At 56.5% G+C, this 15,501-nt stretch overlaps 1 protein-coding gene across 5 annotated transcripts in view; it reads right to left on the minus strand.

Moving 5' to 3' along the window:
- ELF4 (E74 like ETS transcription factor 4) overlaps positions 1-15,501 on the minus strand; it is a 37,310-nt gene that overhangs the window by 4,260 nt on the left and 17,549 nt on the right. For 2 of the 5 annotated variants that reach the window (XM_051827501.3, XM_002720289.6), the window contains exons 2-5: positions 5,892-6,042; positions 2,369-2,540; positions 1,883-1,975; positions 411-599 (exon numbers count right to left, since the gene is read on the minus strand). In XM_051827501.3, the coding sequence (XP_051683461.2) occupies positions 411-599; positions 1,883-1,975; positions 2,369-2,540; positions 5,892-5,963 (526 nt within the window). In that variant the 5' untranslated portion in view covers positions 5,964-6,042. Of the gene's footprint in view, positions 1-410; positions 616-1,882; positions 1,976-2,368; positions 2,541-5,891; positions 6,136-15,501 lie in introns of those variants that run through there. The other 3 variants (XM_017349785.4, XM_089323874.1, XM_089323873.1) reach the window with 3 other exon arrangements.

The raw sequence follows: 15,501 nt of genomic DNA on the forward strand, positions 1-15,501 counted from the left end.
AGAAGAAGCTCCTGGCTCCTGGCTTTGGATCGGCGCAGCTCCGGCCATTGTGGCCATCTGGAGGGTGAACCAGCTGATGGAAGACCTCTCTCTCTCTCTCTCTCCCTCTCCCTCTCAATGTCTGTAACTCTAGCTCTCAAATAAAATAAATAAATAAATCTTAAAAAAAAAAAAGATTCCGCTCATCCGGGACCTTTCTGGAACTTTCTGTAGACGCAAGGCAGACAGGAGTACGTGGGCAATGGCAGGCTATTTCCGTCCATGCCTGCCACACCAGAAAGCTGTCTTAGTGCGTTGTGAGCCTCAGGCCCCTGGCCCCTGCCACCTACCCCATTGAAGACATGCCTGTGTACGCGTGCGCGCGCGTGCACACACACACACACACACACACACACACACTCCGCCCTTACTTCTCTTCTTTGATTTCCCAGTCTTCTTGGCACTTTCATCTCTGGGGAGCTTGTCCAGCGAGAGTCCCTCCTGGTCACTAGTGTCACCCACTCCGTGGTGGGTATCAGGCTCAGAGGCAGGAAACAGGTAGTTGGGCAGAGGAGCAGCTAGAGCAGGCTCTGCGTCTGGGAGCACTTCGGAGGTGCTGACTGCGAGAAGAAACAGCTGTGGCGGTGGGGGGGCTCAGTGCGCAGCCGCAACGCAGGCTCCGCGGGAGGGCCCGGCTGCTGATCCCTGCAGCCCCAGACACAGGCTACACCTGGGAAGGCGAGGCAGCACCTGCAGGTGGCATCCAGGGTTATAGGGCCACCCGGATTCAGCCACGCCTTAGACATCAAAGCCTGGTCCTTGTCTAATTCCATCCCGGGCTGCCGTCTTTAGTCCTCTGGGAGCCCAGCAAGGGCGCAGAGGGGGCCCAGCTGGGATGTGCACGGACACGGGGCGCCCTGGAGGAATCCAGGCCCCCGGAGACAAGGACTCGTGGCACTCTGCTTCCGCGTGGGAGCCACACAAGCAAGGTTGTTGGAGACACAAAGTACACTGCAGGCTCCTAGGGGGAAGGACTGTTTCACCGGGGGTGAGGGTGGGGGGGGTGGGGGGGTGGGGGAGGCATCCGTGGTTTTGCACAATGATAAGAGGCCTGAAGATGGATGGTGGCGACGGTGGCTGTAGAACAATGAGAAGGCATGTGAGACCACCGGACAGCACAATGGAAAATGGTTAAGGTGGTCAATTTCGTGTCATGTGGATTTTATCACAATTTAAAAATCGGAGGGGGGGCAGCACTGTGGCATAGCAGGTAAAGCCGCTGCCTGCAGTGCCAGCATCCCATAAGAGTGCCAGTTCGAGTCCCGGCTGCTGCACTTCTGATCTAGCTCTCTGCTGTGGCCTGGGAAAGCAGTAGAAGATGGCCCAAGTGCTTGGGCCCCTGCACCCATGTTGGAGACCCAGAAGAAGCTCCTGGCTCTTGGCTTCGGATTGGCACAGCTCCGGCCATTGCGGCCAATTGGGGAGTGAACCAGTGATGGAAGACCTCTCTCTCTCTCTGCCTCTGCCTCTCTCTAACTCTGCCTTCCAAATAAATAAATTCTTTAAAAAAAACTGGGAGGAAGCTAAAAGGAAAAAACTCACCCTGGCCATCTTTTTCTCATCTGTGCCAGTCAACTACGTTCACGTGAGTGACAGCGCTTCAGAAAGTTCATGGGCAACGGAATTAAAAGATAAGCTCTTCTTGGTACCAAACAATTGAAATCCACGCATCGGTTTTCCACGATCGGCATGTTCCATGAATTTTTGGAAGACCCCTGGTGTATCGGTGGGTGTGGGTATACAGGCCTGTGTGTGCACGTGCCTGAGCACGCAAGCTTGGATTTGATATTTTCAAAAGGAATCTTTGTTGTCGTTGCCTTAAGGCACAAGGGTTCAAACTTACAGATCTGCTTCTCATCCAGGACGTTGCTGGGAGATTCCACATTGAGCAAGACTTCGGCGGTTGACATGGTATGGGAAGTGGCCTCGTTGTCATCTGGTTCCAGTTCCATGGGGATGTGGGGAGAAAAGAACAGTTCCCTCAGTGCGCAGGGCGGGGGTGGAGGGGGAGGGGGAGGGGGAGGGCGAGCTAGAATCAGGGCAGCCTGGGAGCCGAGGCAGTGGAAAGGACAGGAGCCACAGCGACATAGGAGACGCCTGGGAAGGACCCAGCACGCTGCCAGCCCGAGCGCTCCACCCGCTCCTGATCCCACCCCGTCTAGAAAGATCCTGACTCCTCTGAGATGGTTTGCTCCTGGGTGGAACAACACTACCTTTCACTGGGGACCTTGTCCATTCCACGTGGCGTTGCTAACAGACGCCGTGAGCTGTGTGCCCTAAAGGCACACCCCCTTTCCGCACCACACCTGCGCCCAGTCGGGGAACAGACCTGCCAGCAAAAAACTGCCCTCCAGGATCTGATCCTGCGCCATGCACAAGGTCCCATCCGTTATGATGCCGTTGTGAACGTCGTCCAGCTCCAGTCCTGAGTACAGATGCAGTAACTCGGGGTAGGGCACCTGCTCCACGATCACAGCTGGGAACACTGAGGGATCTTCCAGCTGTGGAGAAGACAGCTCACGAGGCTCCGCCTGCCCCTTCCAGGAAGCCCTCCCTGCCAGCATCTGGCCCCTTACGCAATTCCCAATCTTTGGGGCCCTCGAGGGCTGTTCTTGGTGATGGGCTCATCCTCGCTGGGGGGAGGCTTTGAGGGGTTCTTGATGAATACAGATGAGTTAGCTCAGTGCCATCTGCACTTAACCAAGGGTGAGCATTTGGGAATGCTTATTTCATGTATTTTCATCTACTTGAAAGGCCTAGTGAGTGAGGAGGAGGGGAAGAAGAGAGAGCACTCTCCCCCAAATGGCTGCAGCAGCCAGGGCCAGGCCAGGCTGACGTCAGGAGCCAGGAACTCCACACCCAGGTCTCCCACGTGAGTGGCAGGGCCCCAAGAACGTGGATGATCATCCACTGCCTCCCATGATGCATTGGCATGAGGCTGCCTTGAAAGCAGGGTAGCAGGACTCAAACCAGGCACTCTGATATGGGCTACAGGAGCCACAGGTGATGTCTTAATCCACAAACACGATGCTTGCCCCAAGGGCAAGCGTTACTGTTATTATCGAAGACTGATTTACTTGGTTCTTTGGAAGGTAGGGCAACAGAGAAGGAAAAACAGGAAAAAAAAAAAAGAGAGAGATCCTCTATCTTCTGGTCACTTCCCAAATGGACACAATGGCCAGAGTTGGGCCAGGCTGAATCCAGAAGCCTGAAACTCATTCTGGGTCTCCCACGGGGGTGCAGGGGCCCAAGCACTTGGGCCATCTTCCACTGCTTTCCCAGGTGCATTAGCAGGGAGATGGATTAGAAGTGGAGCAGGCGGGACTTGAACCGGAGCCCATATGGGATGCTGGGATTAGAGGCGGTGGCTTAACCCACTGCACACAGTGCCGGCCCCGAGAGGTTTATAAGATTTTAGAATATTTGGTTGTCTTTATCAGTTGAGTATCCCTAACCCAATAATCTGAAATCTGAAACTTCTTGTGTGCACTGTCAGAGAGTTTAGGATTTCAGATTTCCAGATGAGGGCTGCTCAACCTGTATTTTGAAGTGCCAGGGCAAAGGGAGGCAGATGGGACGGGAGAGCTTCTTTTAGGATTGACCAGACTGCAAAGATGTTCTGGGTTGGGGAGTAAGATCTGTGAGGTCTGAAAGATATGGCATTGGCGGGGAGAGGGAATTGATGGTTTGGGGTCATAGAAGAGGCAAGAGAGAACAGATGAAGTCCATGGGTAGGCAGCTACCCTTGGAAGGAAGAGGACATTGCCTTCTCTTAGGCCGGCGAGAAGGAAATCAGAACAAGAGGTAGTAAAAGGGGAGAGAGTGGCTTTGTGGCACAGCCAGCAGGTTAAGCCGCGGTTTGCAACACCGACATCCCATATCAGAGTGCCCGTTCATGTCTCGGCTGCTCTGTTTCTGATCCAGTTCCCTGTTAATACAGCTGGGAGGCAGCAGAAGATGGCCCAGTGCTTGGTCCTCTGCACCCACGTGGAGACCTGGATGGAGTTTTTTTGCTCCAGGCTCCAGCCTGGTCTAGCCCTGGTTGTTGATGGGGATGGAACCTCTCTCTCTCTCTCTCTCTCTCTCTCTCTCTCTCTCTCCTTTTCAAATAAACAAATATTTTATTTATTTTCATTTATTTGAGTGGTAGAGTTACAGACAGAGAGAAAGGTTTTCCATCCACTGGTTCACTCCCCAAATGGTCACAACAGCCCAGAGCTGAAGTGATCCAAAGCCAAGAGCCAGGAGCCAGGAGCTTCTTCCTGATCTCCCACGCAGATGCAGGGGCCAAGCACTTGGGCCATCCTCCACTGCTTTCCAGGCCATAACACAGAGCTGGATCAGAAGAGGAGCAGCTGAGATACAAATCAGCTCCCACGTGGGATGCCGGCGCCACAGGCAGAGGCTTAACCTACTACGCCACAGCGCCAGCTCCAAATAAACAAATCTTGAGCAAAACAAGATGTAGAAGCAAAATATTTTTAAAGATTAAAGATAAGGGCCAGCATTGTGACACAGTGAGTTAAGCTGCTGGCTGCAACACCAGCATCCCATATCAGAGTGCCAGTTTGAGTCCTAGCTGCTCCGCTTCTGATCCAGTTCCCTGCTAAGGTGCCTGGAAAAGCATCAGAGGATGGCCTCAGTACTCAGGCCCCTGCTCCCTCATGGGAGATCCTGATGGAACTCTGGGCTCCTGACGTCAGCCTGGCCCAGCCCTGGCCATTGTGGCTATCTGGGGAGTGAACCAGTGGCTGGAAGATCTAGATCTTTCTCTCACGCTCTGCCTTTCGAACAAATAAACAACTTTTAAAAATGAGGGCATACTTGGCTTTGAGCCTTGGAGAGGCTGCCTGCTGAGGGCAGGGGTAGGTTGGGAGGTAAGGATAGCTTCTATGAAGAACAAAAAACAGGTGTTAGGCCAACTAGAAACACGTTAAAAATGACAGGTAGCATAGGAACCCATGGCAGGTTAGCTTTTTCTTCCCTTCTCCTCATTTGCTGCCTTCCACCAAGCTAGGCTCCCCAAGGCCGTTCAATAAAATCCAGCAACTTCAGGTAAGGAGCTGGACAGAAAGTACAATGCACACAGAGCCCGCTAGGGGGCAGCCTTTGGTAGGCCATGAGAGATGGTCAGTTTTCCATGCTCACAAGGATTTAGGACAGAGAGCATCCGAGTTAGGCTGGAATGCCTTTAGGGATACTCTTCTCGAAGCAAAGATGGGAAGGTAGCAGTAAATCAAGGTAGTGGGCAGGAGTGGTCCAGGGCTCCTGACTCCTGATCCTCCATTCCTTCCTTCCACCAGACCTGCCTGCCTTTTCTTTCTCCATTTTGTGGAAGGAGGAAGAGTGGATCCATTCTAGCCGCCTCTTAGCTCCGGGGGTAAGGTAGGCAGGGTATGGAGTAGCGGGGACCTGAGCGTGAGAATCCCACCCTATTTTTCCACACCCACCCTCCACAAAAGATCCTATTGGACATTTATCCAGAATCCTCAGATTGAGGCCACAAAGACGGCAGTGGCGGGGCCCATCAACCTGGAGTCTGAAGATGCTGGCCTTGGCTGGCACCCTGCAGGCCCAGGACACTGCTCCCTCTTGCCATGTGGGTGCTCCACAACTTTCTCACTGTGACACTGGAGGTGAAGGGAAGCGGCTGGAAACACATACGGCGGTCAGCAAGCACCTGCGCCGTTCAGTCCACGTCCTGCATTTCCTGGCGGAGCCTGATGACCGCTGACTGGCCCCGTGAGTGACTAGCTGGCACACAGGCTGGATGGCAAGCAGGCCCAGCGCCCCGAACATGCTAGGTGCTTGCTCAGGGCCTGCTTCCCCGCATCAGCTCTCTGAGGCCATACCTGGTGGATGTCATCCATCCCGTTGCTTGCAAACTCGAAGACCAGGTCGCTAGGCTGCAGGGTGATAGCCATGCTGTCTTGTCACAGAGCTGGCAGCAGGGTCCACAGGGCCCCCTGGGTGCAGCGATGCTGTTGAGGTGCCTCGGAGCCTCTGGTAAGATAGGAGGGGTAGACAGCTACAGTGCGTGGTGGCCTAGGCCAGGCTCAAAGCTGCATTGTGGGCCGGGCCAACCACAGGAGCACCCTAGGGACCAAGGGAGAGATGGGGCAATGAGAAAGTCACCTCCCTTGACCTCTGCTGCCAGGACAGTTGACAAACCCGAGGGGCGGTGTCCTGCCAAGGCCCGAGACACAGCCACAGGCGACATCTGATTCCCTTGGCTTGGGAAAGCACCATGGGGGTGGGGGGAGCAGATGGTAGGGTGGACAGGGTGCTCGTCCTGCCTTGGAGTGTGTGGGGGGCGTAGGCTGGGAGGGGCAGAGTGCATTAGAAGGCCATGTCTCACTGTGGCCCATCACCAGCCGGGCCACGCCTCCAGAGAGCCTGGAGACAGAGGGACGGGTGGGCCATGTGCCCTGCGTGCACCCCGCCCCCACGGGCCGCCAGAGCGGGCAGCCTCAGTGTGGGGTGTGGGTTTGTGTGCACGGTGCGGCTGTGCTTTCAGTTTCAAGACTGAATTGTCACCCTGGGAACTTGTGAGGAGAGCCCCGGCCTGGGGGGAAGGGCTGCGGAACCTTCCCGCAGCCTCCAGGCCGGCGGCGCTGCCAGGCCCCTTTTCCAGGAACTCTTGGCTGTCTGCTGCAGCCCACATGCAATCTCGCCGTCCCCACCAGCGGGCACCCGGGCCGCGCGCCACACCCAGGTTCCCTGCGGCTGCGCTGTGACTCATCAAGGGTCCCGCCCCGCCCGTGCCCCTCTTGGCTGACCTGACCTCCCTGCAGCAGGCCTGTGCGGCTCCTCTGCCTTCCAGGCACCTAGGCTTTGACTCCCCCCTCCCCCCTCCACCTCCGGGCTTCTGCTTTGAGTGTGTACGTGTCTATGGACAGCCTAGGTCCACACAGCCCCACCTTCAGAATGGCCAGTCCTTCCCCTGGTCCAGAAAAAATGGGGAACTTGAGAGAGGGGCAAAGGAGAGGAAAGGGAGGGGGCCCACGGGTGACCTCCCTGATGACCGCTGGCCCCGCCAGGAGACACCCAGGCCTCTCCCACTTCCTTTCCGTTAGCCCACAGGGCCGGCCCCAGCCTTGCCCTGCCCCCTCCCCCACTCCCACACCTTGCCACCCACGCCACCGAAAAACCTGGAGAAGTCCCAGGGCTCCACTCCACTCTTCCTGTCAGGTCTGAGTTTGCCTCTGGCTGAATGAGACACGAGGCGCTGCTCAGTCACTCCCAGCAGGCCTGAGAGCAAGCACCTGGACTCCACGGGCCCCGCCCTGGTTCCACGGTTCTACCCTCCTCCCCCACCCCCCACCCCGCTGACCCTGCGTGTGACCCCATCTCCTGTGGCCCGCGAAGCCTCCCAAGGCCATTTATGCTTGGGCGGTCTGTCTCTCAGCCTCAGCGCCCCAAGGCCTGCATTCCGCAGCTCCGGCCCTCCCACGGGCCTGGGGAAACATTCTCGGGTAGAATCAAATGAAAGGTGATCACTTTCACCTAATCCCATTTTGTCTAAATATGAAACTCCCGTGTCTGCCCCCTCCCGCCGAGGTCAATGCGCGGTAGCCCTTCCTTGCAAGTCTGTGTGTCTCTTTGGCTTCTCTCCACAGATGAGTATGTCATTCGTGCAAGTTCCTGGCCAGTACTCTGTGCCCCGGGGTGGGGATGTGTGTGTGTGTGTGTGTGTGTGTGTGTGTGCCTGCACACCTCCCTCACCACCACCTGTGGATGGGGACAACTGTTGATGAAGCCATAGCGCCTTGCACGGCGCCTGGCGTGTAGCAGACAATTGGTGTCTGTGGAATGAATGCACGGATGAGAGAATCATTGGCTGGTGCTAGTGCTCAGTCAGCATTCTCTGTCTTCCACGAGGCTGAGAGCGCCCTGTTGTCCCCTCCGAGGTCACATCTGTACACTTCTGCATTGTCCCCGTCACTTACACAGGGGCTCTGTCTGTGTTTGCTGCGGATGTGCAACAGGGGAGGGGTGTGTGTGTGTGTGTGTGTGTGCGTGTGAAGGATGGGTGCGTGAGTCCCAAGTGTGGGGGCATGTGCGTGACAGCCACTGCGTCCAAGGGCCATCCCAGTGTGGGCAGCAACGTTGCAAGCTCATTTTTGGTTCCTCCTTTCTCTCAGGCAGCCTGTACCGCCCTGAGCGGGAACGCTAAGCTCAAGGCAAGGCTAACTCAAAGTGGCTATGCTGCAGGGTGGGCTGGGCTGGGGGGGCCCAGAGGCTGAGAGGAGGACAGCCCCGGAGTGAGCCTGCTAGGGGCCACCCTGCTAGGGAGCTGAGGGAGGGGAGGCAGCCAAAGGCACCGCATGGGAGTGGGTGGACCCCTTGGCCATCAACAGAAGGAGGAGGGAGGGGGGAAATAAAAGACTGTCCCATTGCGTTCATCCTGGTTCTCTACGCTCAGGACTGGGTTTGGCAGGCCCGGGGTTGAGAGGGTGTACCTAGCCACCAAGGCTCAGCCTTGGTGATCTGCCCCCTGACCTGGCGCCAGGGCCATGGGGCTAGTCAGAGAGGAAGTAGCTGTCCTACTCTCTTGGCCAAGGCTAAGAAAATTCCCTCCCTACCACGGAACCTTCCAGTCCTGAAGGCTTTCCCCTCCCCCTTCTAGATGTTTGAGGATTTGAAAGTGAGAGGTGGAGAGAAAGGCTTATTTGCATGTTCACTCACTCTCCGCCCCAAGTCCCTCAAAATAACCTCCCTCTCCCAGGAACCTGAAACCGAAGAAGAAGCCACCACCACCAAGGCCCGCCCTGCTGGAGGCTGGAGAAGCCCACACCAGTGTGGGGAGGTGGGCTCCTCCCTCTAGCGTCCCCCAGAGCCCTTTGGCTAGGACCCTGCCCCAGCGGCGGTGAGTGGAACACTAAGGCTACAGGCACTTGGTGCAGAGAATCGAGGTACCTTGGGAACCTGCAGTAACTTGGACGCTCGCTCCTCCGTGCCCCACCAGTGCACGGCTCCCAGCTGGCTGCAGCCGCATCTGCCTCCCAAGGTGGCAAGAGCTCGCTCCCTTCCTGCCGGATCCCTGGCTCCCAGCGCCTGCCCTGTTGGGGCTCCAAGCAAAGTCTTCGTGGGAGTGCAGGGCGCCTGGCTGCTGCTGTGCAGGAGTGAGTGGGTACCGTGGAGGACGCCGCAGCCTACAAATGCACACCTCTGGCTCTCTGCGGCGCCGATTGCGTTTCCAAACCAAAGCAATATAGAAGTGGTTGGGCTGCTCCGCTGTCGCCCCAAGTGGGCCACCCCTGCATTGTACAGACCCTTTCTGGGGTTGTCGCCCGAACACATGGAGCAGTGTCCCGGGCCCACCCACTTGGGCCTCCCTTACAGCGAGTGGCTCCCATGTGAATGCTGCATCCACAGTCTCCATGGAGCGACTGTAAATCTACACCCGTTCAGCTGGGCCAGGGGCTCTCACAGAACTGCTAGTAACACCCGTGGCATTTTCCCACGTGCCAGGAAACATGGGGGCCAGATGGCCGGCCGGGCCCCCAACAAGCACTTCTCCTCCCCCCTCCCCGCCACCGGGTTCCTTGTCCCCTTGAAGCCAGCTCTCACTCCTGAAATACCTCGTCCTCCATGAAAACCTTTCTGGAATTCTCTGGAAAGGAAGTGACAATTTCCTCCATGCCATTTCCCACTCCCTCCGCACCCCTCCCCCACAACCACAAACAAAATGGAAACTACCCTAGGAACAGCTGTACCCTCTACTTAAAAACAGCCCCTCCTCCAGCGAGCGAAGGCGCCGAGCCCCATCGCGTGGCCAGCAGCAAGGGTCAGGGATCCAGCCTGCGACCCTGGGCAGAACAGAATCACTCCTTCCGCAGGATTCAAACCCTCAGCCTCGGGCCGGCCAGGCCCAGCGAGCTCGTCCTCCTTGAGCAAGCGGCCAGCCACAGCTGTGTTGTCAGCTCCTTCTCCTCTATTCCTTTCTTTCCACCCCCGCCCCGTTCGAAATGAAATCAGGAAGAGGGAGGGTGAACAGCTAGGGTTTTGCAAGCTTTGTTGGTTGGGGTTTCTCTCTGCTTATTTATAAGAAACCCAGTTTCCTTCCGTGGCCCTGGGTCACTGGCTGATTCCAGCGCAGGGCTTGTCACAACTCCCACGGGGAGCCATGGCCAGAGCCATCCCCAGATATCCCCCTCGCCCATCCTTGTCCTCCCCCCTCCCCATGCCTTTGATCCATCCCACGGGAGAGGTGATTAGGGCCACAGGAGGTGGCAGGCCCTAGGCAAAGACACTTGTCTACTTTTTCTCTAGGGGACCCAAGGCCCACCCACGGAGGCCACCTCCCAGGCTGAGGGAGGAGCAGCTCTCCCGGCTGCACCCCACATGACGTGTGACCCTGAGAAAATCGCCCATCTTTCTGGGCGCTGGGCTTTCTGTCATGCTGCGAGTGGGTGAGGGCACAGTGTAATCCAGCCTTAGCAGGTGCTCAGATGGCGAGCTCCAGGCGCCCTCCCAGACCGCGAGGGGAGTGGCTCCTGCACATACATAGGGTGGGAAGGGGCTGGCGCCTGGCCTTGGGTTGGGGACCCTGCACGGAAGGGGCAGGCTGCTGCGGCGCTCCCAGCCCCCTGTCCTCCCCACTGTCACCCCGCCTCAGCCCTCTGGGTTGTGGTTATGTAGCAAGAAGAGCACTACAGACGCCCCAAAAGGGGAGGAAGGGGAGGGGGAGGGTAGCTGACAAGGGGAACCGATGTCTACAGCCGCCCCGGAAAAAGCCAATAGAGCGCCACCTAGAGGTGCCTGCGGCCATCATACCTCATCAGCGGGACTCCAGGGACAAGGAAGAGGCCGAGTGACAGCAAACCAATGACGGGAGGCTATGCGCTGCAGGGAAACGGGGCAAAGGCAAGTCGTGGCAGCCCCTGAACCTCGATGCGATGGGCTGCCTGCTACCTCGGGGAGGCCCCAGAAGCGCCTGCAGACCATAAGAGCGCAGGCTTGCCAGCCGGAAGAGCCAATTCTGCCTTGGGGTTTATGCAGGCCACTTTCCTCCTCTGTGAAACCACAGCCGCCCTCGCTCAAGGGGTTGCTGCAAAAGGCCAGAGTTAAGGTAGCAGAAACTCTGTTAGGTCCCCAATGCATTTTTCAATTCCCTGTCCTGATTTGTGACTTGGGGGCTGTGGTCGCTCAGTAAGGGTTCAGCATATCTTTCCCCAGAGGGAGAGCAAGAAAGGGGAATGTTGGGGCGGGCGTTTATCTTGCAGTTAGGACGCCCTGAGTTCGAGTCCTGACTCTGCACACGATTCCAGCGTTCTGCTTGTGGATGCCCTACGAGGTAGCAGGAGATGGCCCAAGTACTTGGGGCACTGACACCCACGTAGGAGACTTGGATTGTGTTCCCAGCTCCCAGCCCCCTGCCATCACTGGCATTTGGAGAATGAACCATTTGGAGAATGAACATTTTAGCTAGAATTTCAAAAAGAAATGGAAATGGAGATTGGGGGATGAAATGAAGGCCGAGAGGGGCATAAGCCACAGGAGTGCAGTCTCTGGAAGAGAGGAAACCGGTGTGACCATGGGGAGAGGGAGGAGGTGGGGGAGCTGCTACGTGCATAGGATCTAGACACATCAGACCATGGGATTTAAACTTAGCATGGAAAGCAACTGGGACTGGGAGCTGCTCATAATTCTTATTTTTAAAAAATTTTTAAAAATATATTTGAAAGAGAGGGGGCGGCACCATGGTGCACTAGGTTAATCCTCCGCCTGTTGCACTGGCATCCCCTATGGGCGCCGGTTCTAGTCCTGGCTGCTCCTCTTCCAGTGCAGCTCTCTGCTGTGGCCCGGGAAGGCAGTGGAGGATGGCCCAAGTGCTTGGGCCCTGCACCTGCATGGGAGACCCGGAGGAAGCTCCTGGCTGCTGGTTCCTGGCCTCGGATGGGCGCAGCTCCGGCTGTTGTGGCCATCTGGGGAGTGAACCAGTGGATGGAAGACCTCTCTCTCTGTCTCTGCCTCTCTCTGTAACTCTGTCTTTCAAATAAATAAAATAAATCCTTAAAAAAGAGAGGGAGGGAGGGAGGGAGAGGGAGAGAGAGAGAAGGAGAGAGAGAGAGAGAAAGAGAGAGAGAGAGAGAGAATCTTCCATCTGCATCTGCTGGTTCATTTCCCAAATGGCTGCAATAGCCAGAGCTGGGCCAGGCTGAAGTCAGGGGCCAGGAACTCCATCCAGGTCTCCCACAAGGGAGGCAGGGGCTGAAGCACTTGGGTTGTCTTCTGCTGCCTTCCCAGGTGCATTAGCAGGGACTGGATCCGAAGTGGAGCAGCCTGGACTTGAACTGGCGCTATGATAAGGGATGCCGGCATCACAGGTGACAGCTCACTTGCCATGCCGCAGTGCTGCTCCCTGTTCTCAATTCGTGAGCAAAGGAGAGGCACCACCAAGCAATTCTTCAGGAAGACCTGGGTGTTAGAGTGGGTCAGTGAGTGGAGGAGGTGGCAGGAGACCAGGTGGGGCAGCTCTGGAACTCAGGGAGGCGGTTCCCAGAGCCCCCAAAGGCAAAAGATGGCAGACTGCTGGGTAGGACCCTTGCTGTAGAGACCCCAAGATGTGTAGCTTGTTCCACTGTAAGAATGTTAGCAGACAGGGAGTGATCGCGGCAGGACGATGAGTTCAGCTTGCGCATTTTGAAGCTGGGATTATCTTCCAAAAACCCAGGATTAATGAGGGGAAAAAAAAGAGGACCCAGACACTCATTTCGCTAAGCTTCGGTCTTGTCTGAGCCTGGGGCTGCAGGGCGGGAGGGCGGCCTAGGCAGGTGTTCAATGGTCTAACAAGCCAGCCTGACCCGGTGCAGGTGGTACAATGCGAGGGAATTTCAAGACGTTCATGGGAAACAATGAAAACAGATGATGGCTATTGTGTACCCCCTACCAAATCGAACTTTTTGCATAGTTTTTTTCATCATCGGTGTTTTTCAAGACCCTTTTGAAGACCCTCATACAACTCTGGCAGAGTCTCCCATGGTGACTGGGCAGTGTCTTAAGGTGTCACCCCACTGCCCGGCTCCAGCTCCTGGGAAGGGACAGCTTGTTTCCATTGCTGGGGGAGGGAGGGAGGGAACAGCAACACTGACCAGAGACTAATTAAATTCATGAGTGGGCTTTTTAGAAGCTGGGGTAATCTGTCTCTCAGCACCAACAGGATATTAAGTCAGATAATTTTTATTGAAGGGACGGTGTTCTTTGTCAAGGCCCCTGCCGGTGTGTGTCCTAGAAACCGACACAAGCTTCTTGCTGAGATCTGGGACTCCCGTGGGCAGGAGGGGCTGTGGTCGGGTCTCTCACTGCCAGCGTGGCACTGGGCACTCTTCCCAAATGCCCCCTCCCTCTTGGTCACTTCCCAGGCCAGGCAAAGCCAAGGGCAGCTCTCCGGGCATAAGGCTGGCACTTGGTACTCTGTACTTGGTGCTGTGGCACTCTCAGCTAGAGTGCCACAAAGGATGAGGTGCAAAGAGATGGGTGCCTGGCAGACAGGGTGCAGGGAGAAGCCCGGCTTGGGGAGTCCTGCAGAAACCGCCCCTGGGTCAGAGTCCCAGGGTATCAACGGGAAAAGAGACCCGAAAGATCACTGCCTCCATCCCTGTTATTATGCGGCTCGCATACCAAGTCCCCGTGGAGGGAAGCGACTGATCCAAGGTCACCCAGGCAGCCCTTCTTCCTCTTGCTCTTCACTGTCCCCTCCCCGGCAGCCTCAACACAGCCAACCCTTTCCTCTGGCGATAGCAGACAACAGCTTCAGGCCAGGGCGGGCAGCTGATGATGAGAACACACATGCACAGAACACGCTGAACTGCCACAGTGACTTCGCCACCTCTGTGACTTCGTTCATCCTGTCCCCTCCGGCCTGAGCGCCCTCCCCAGCTTCTGCCAGTCCAGTTTCCACAGTGCTTCAACATCTGCAGCAAATGTCACCTTCACAAAGCCTCACCCACCTCCTCCCCACCAGATATATTCTCACCGCCTCCTCCTCACTTGACTTCTCCCACCCAAGCAGGGGTCGGCAAACGAGGGTCCCTGGGCCAAATCCAACCGATGGGCTGTTTCCATTTGGCCCCTTAGCTGAGGATGGCTTGTACATTTTTAAATGGGGGAAAAAACATTAAGAGAGTAATATTTCATGACACATGAAAATGATGGGAGGGAGCTGGCGCTGTGGCGTAGCAGGTAAAGCCGCCGCCTGCAGTGCCGGCATCCCATATAGGCGCCGGTTCAAGTCCCAGCTGCTCCACTTCTGATCCAGCTCTCTGCTATGTCCTGGGAAAGCAGTGGAAGACGGCCCAAGTGCTTGGGCCCCTGCACCCACGTGGGAGACCCGGAAGGAGCTCCAAACTCCTGGCTTCGAATTAGCTCAGCTCTCGCCATTGTGGCCATTTGGGGAGTGAATCAGCAGATGGAAGACCTCTCTCTCTCTCTTTCCCTCTCACTCTGTAACTCTGCCTTTCAAATAAACTAAATAAATCTTTTAAAAATTATTTTAAAAAAGGAAAATGGTAAGAAATGCAAACCTCAGTAGCCATAGAGTACCATAAGTAAAGTTTTATTGGCACACAGCTACGCTTATTTGTTTATGCACTGTCCCTGGTGGCTTTTGCTTTGTCAAGTTCAGTAGTTGTGACGGATTTTTTATAGGCCTCAATGCCCAAGATATTTACTGTGTCGTCCTTTACAAGACAAGTCTGTTGGCGTTTGGACTCCAGGCTGCTCTCCCTTGGAGTGCGAAGAAATTCATCAAGGTCATATCAGAGAAGATTAATGTCATAGGGCGCCTGGGACAGAGGTGCAGGCCGCCAGTCCAAAGCCAGTGGGGCTTCATCCCAAAGTCTGTCCCCGATCTAGGAGTGGGACACCTGAGTTCTGCCCCCTCCACACACACACGCACACACACACGCATACACACACATACACACACAAACACACCGGGTGGAGCAAGTGACTTCTGCTTTGTGTGCAGCGGTTTCCTGCTCCGCACAGGGAGGGCTCGGGCCTGGACGCTCTGAGGCCCTTCTACCCTCTGCTTTAGAGACTCAGCGACCTGTTGTTGTTCCTAGTCACCTCATTCGGAGCAGGCGCGGTCTGGATGACTTCATGGCTGCACAGGCGCTCACAGAAGGCTCCCTGCCCAGCTGTGGTTTCCGCCCTCCGTGCCCCTGGGCCCCCCTAGCGCTCAGCACTCACCTGCCCCGCCCACCCTTCTCTTGGGCTGACCTGTGTGTCCTCTCCCTCCACACTGAACACGGCCTCCCTGAGAGGCCAGCAGGGTGGGCTAACAGCCTGCACTCTGGGGTGGGGTGGGGGGCAGGGAGAGGAGTCTCCCCTCTGCCCAACCTCCCAGGGCCCACAGCAGATCCGCAGTGCAGCAGGAGACAGGGCCAGCTCTCCCCGCACCCCTGCTCTGCCAGAGGAAACAGCCCCTCGCTGCCACTTCCTGTCCCAGGGGTT

Source organism: Oryctolagus cuniculus, chromosome X, assembly GCF_051225735.1.
Source record: "Oryctolagus cuniculus isolate XC-2025 breed Fujian yellow rabbit chromosome X, ASM5122573v1, whole genome shotgun sequence".
Taxonomy (NCBI): Eukaryota; Metazoa; Chordata; class Mammalia; order Lagomorpha; family Leporidae; genus Oryctolagus; species Oryctolagus cuniculus.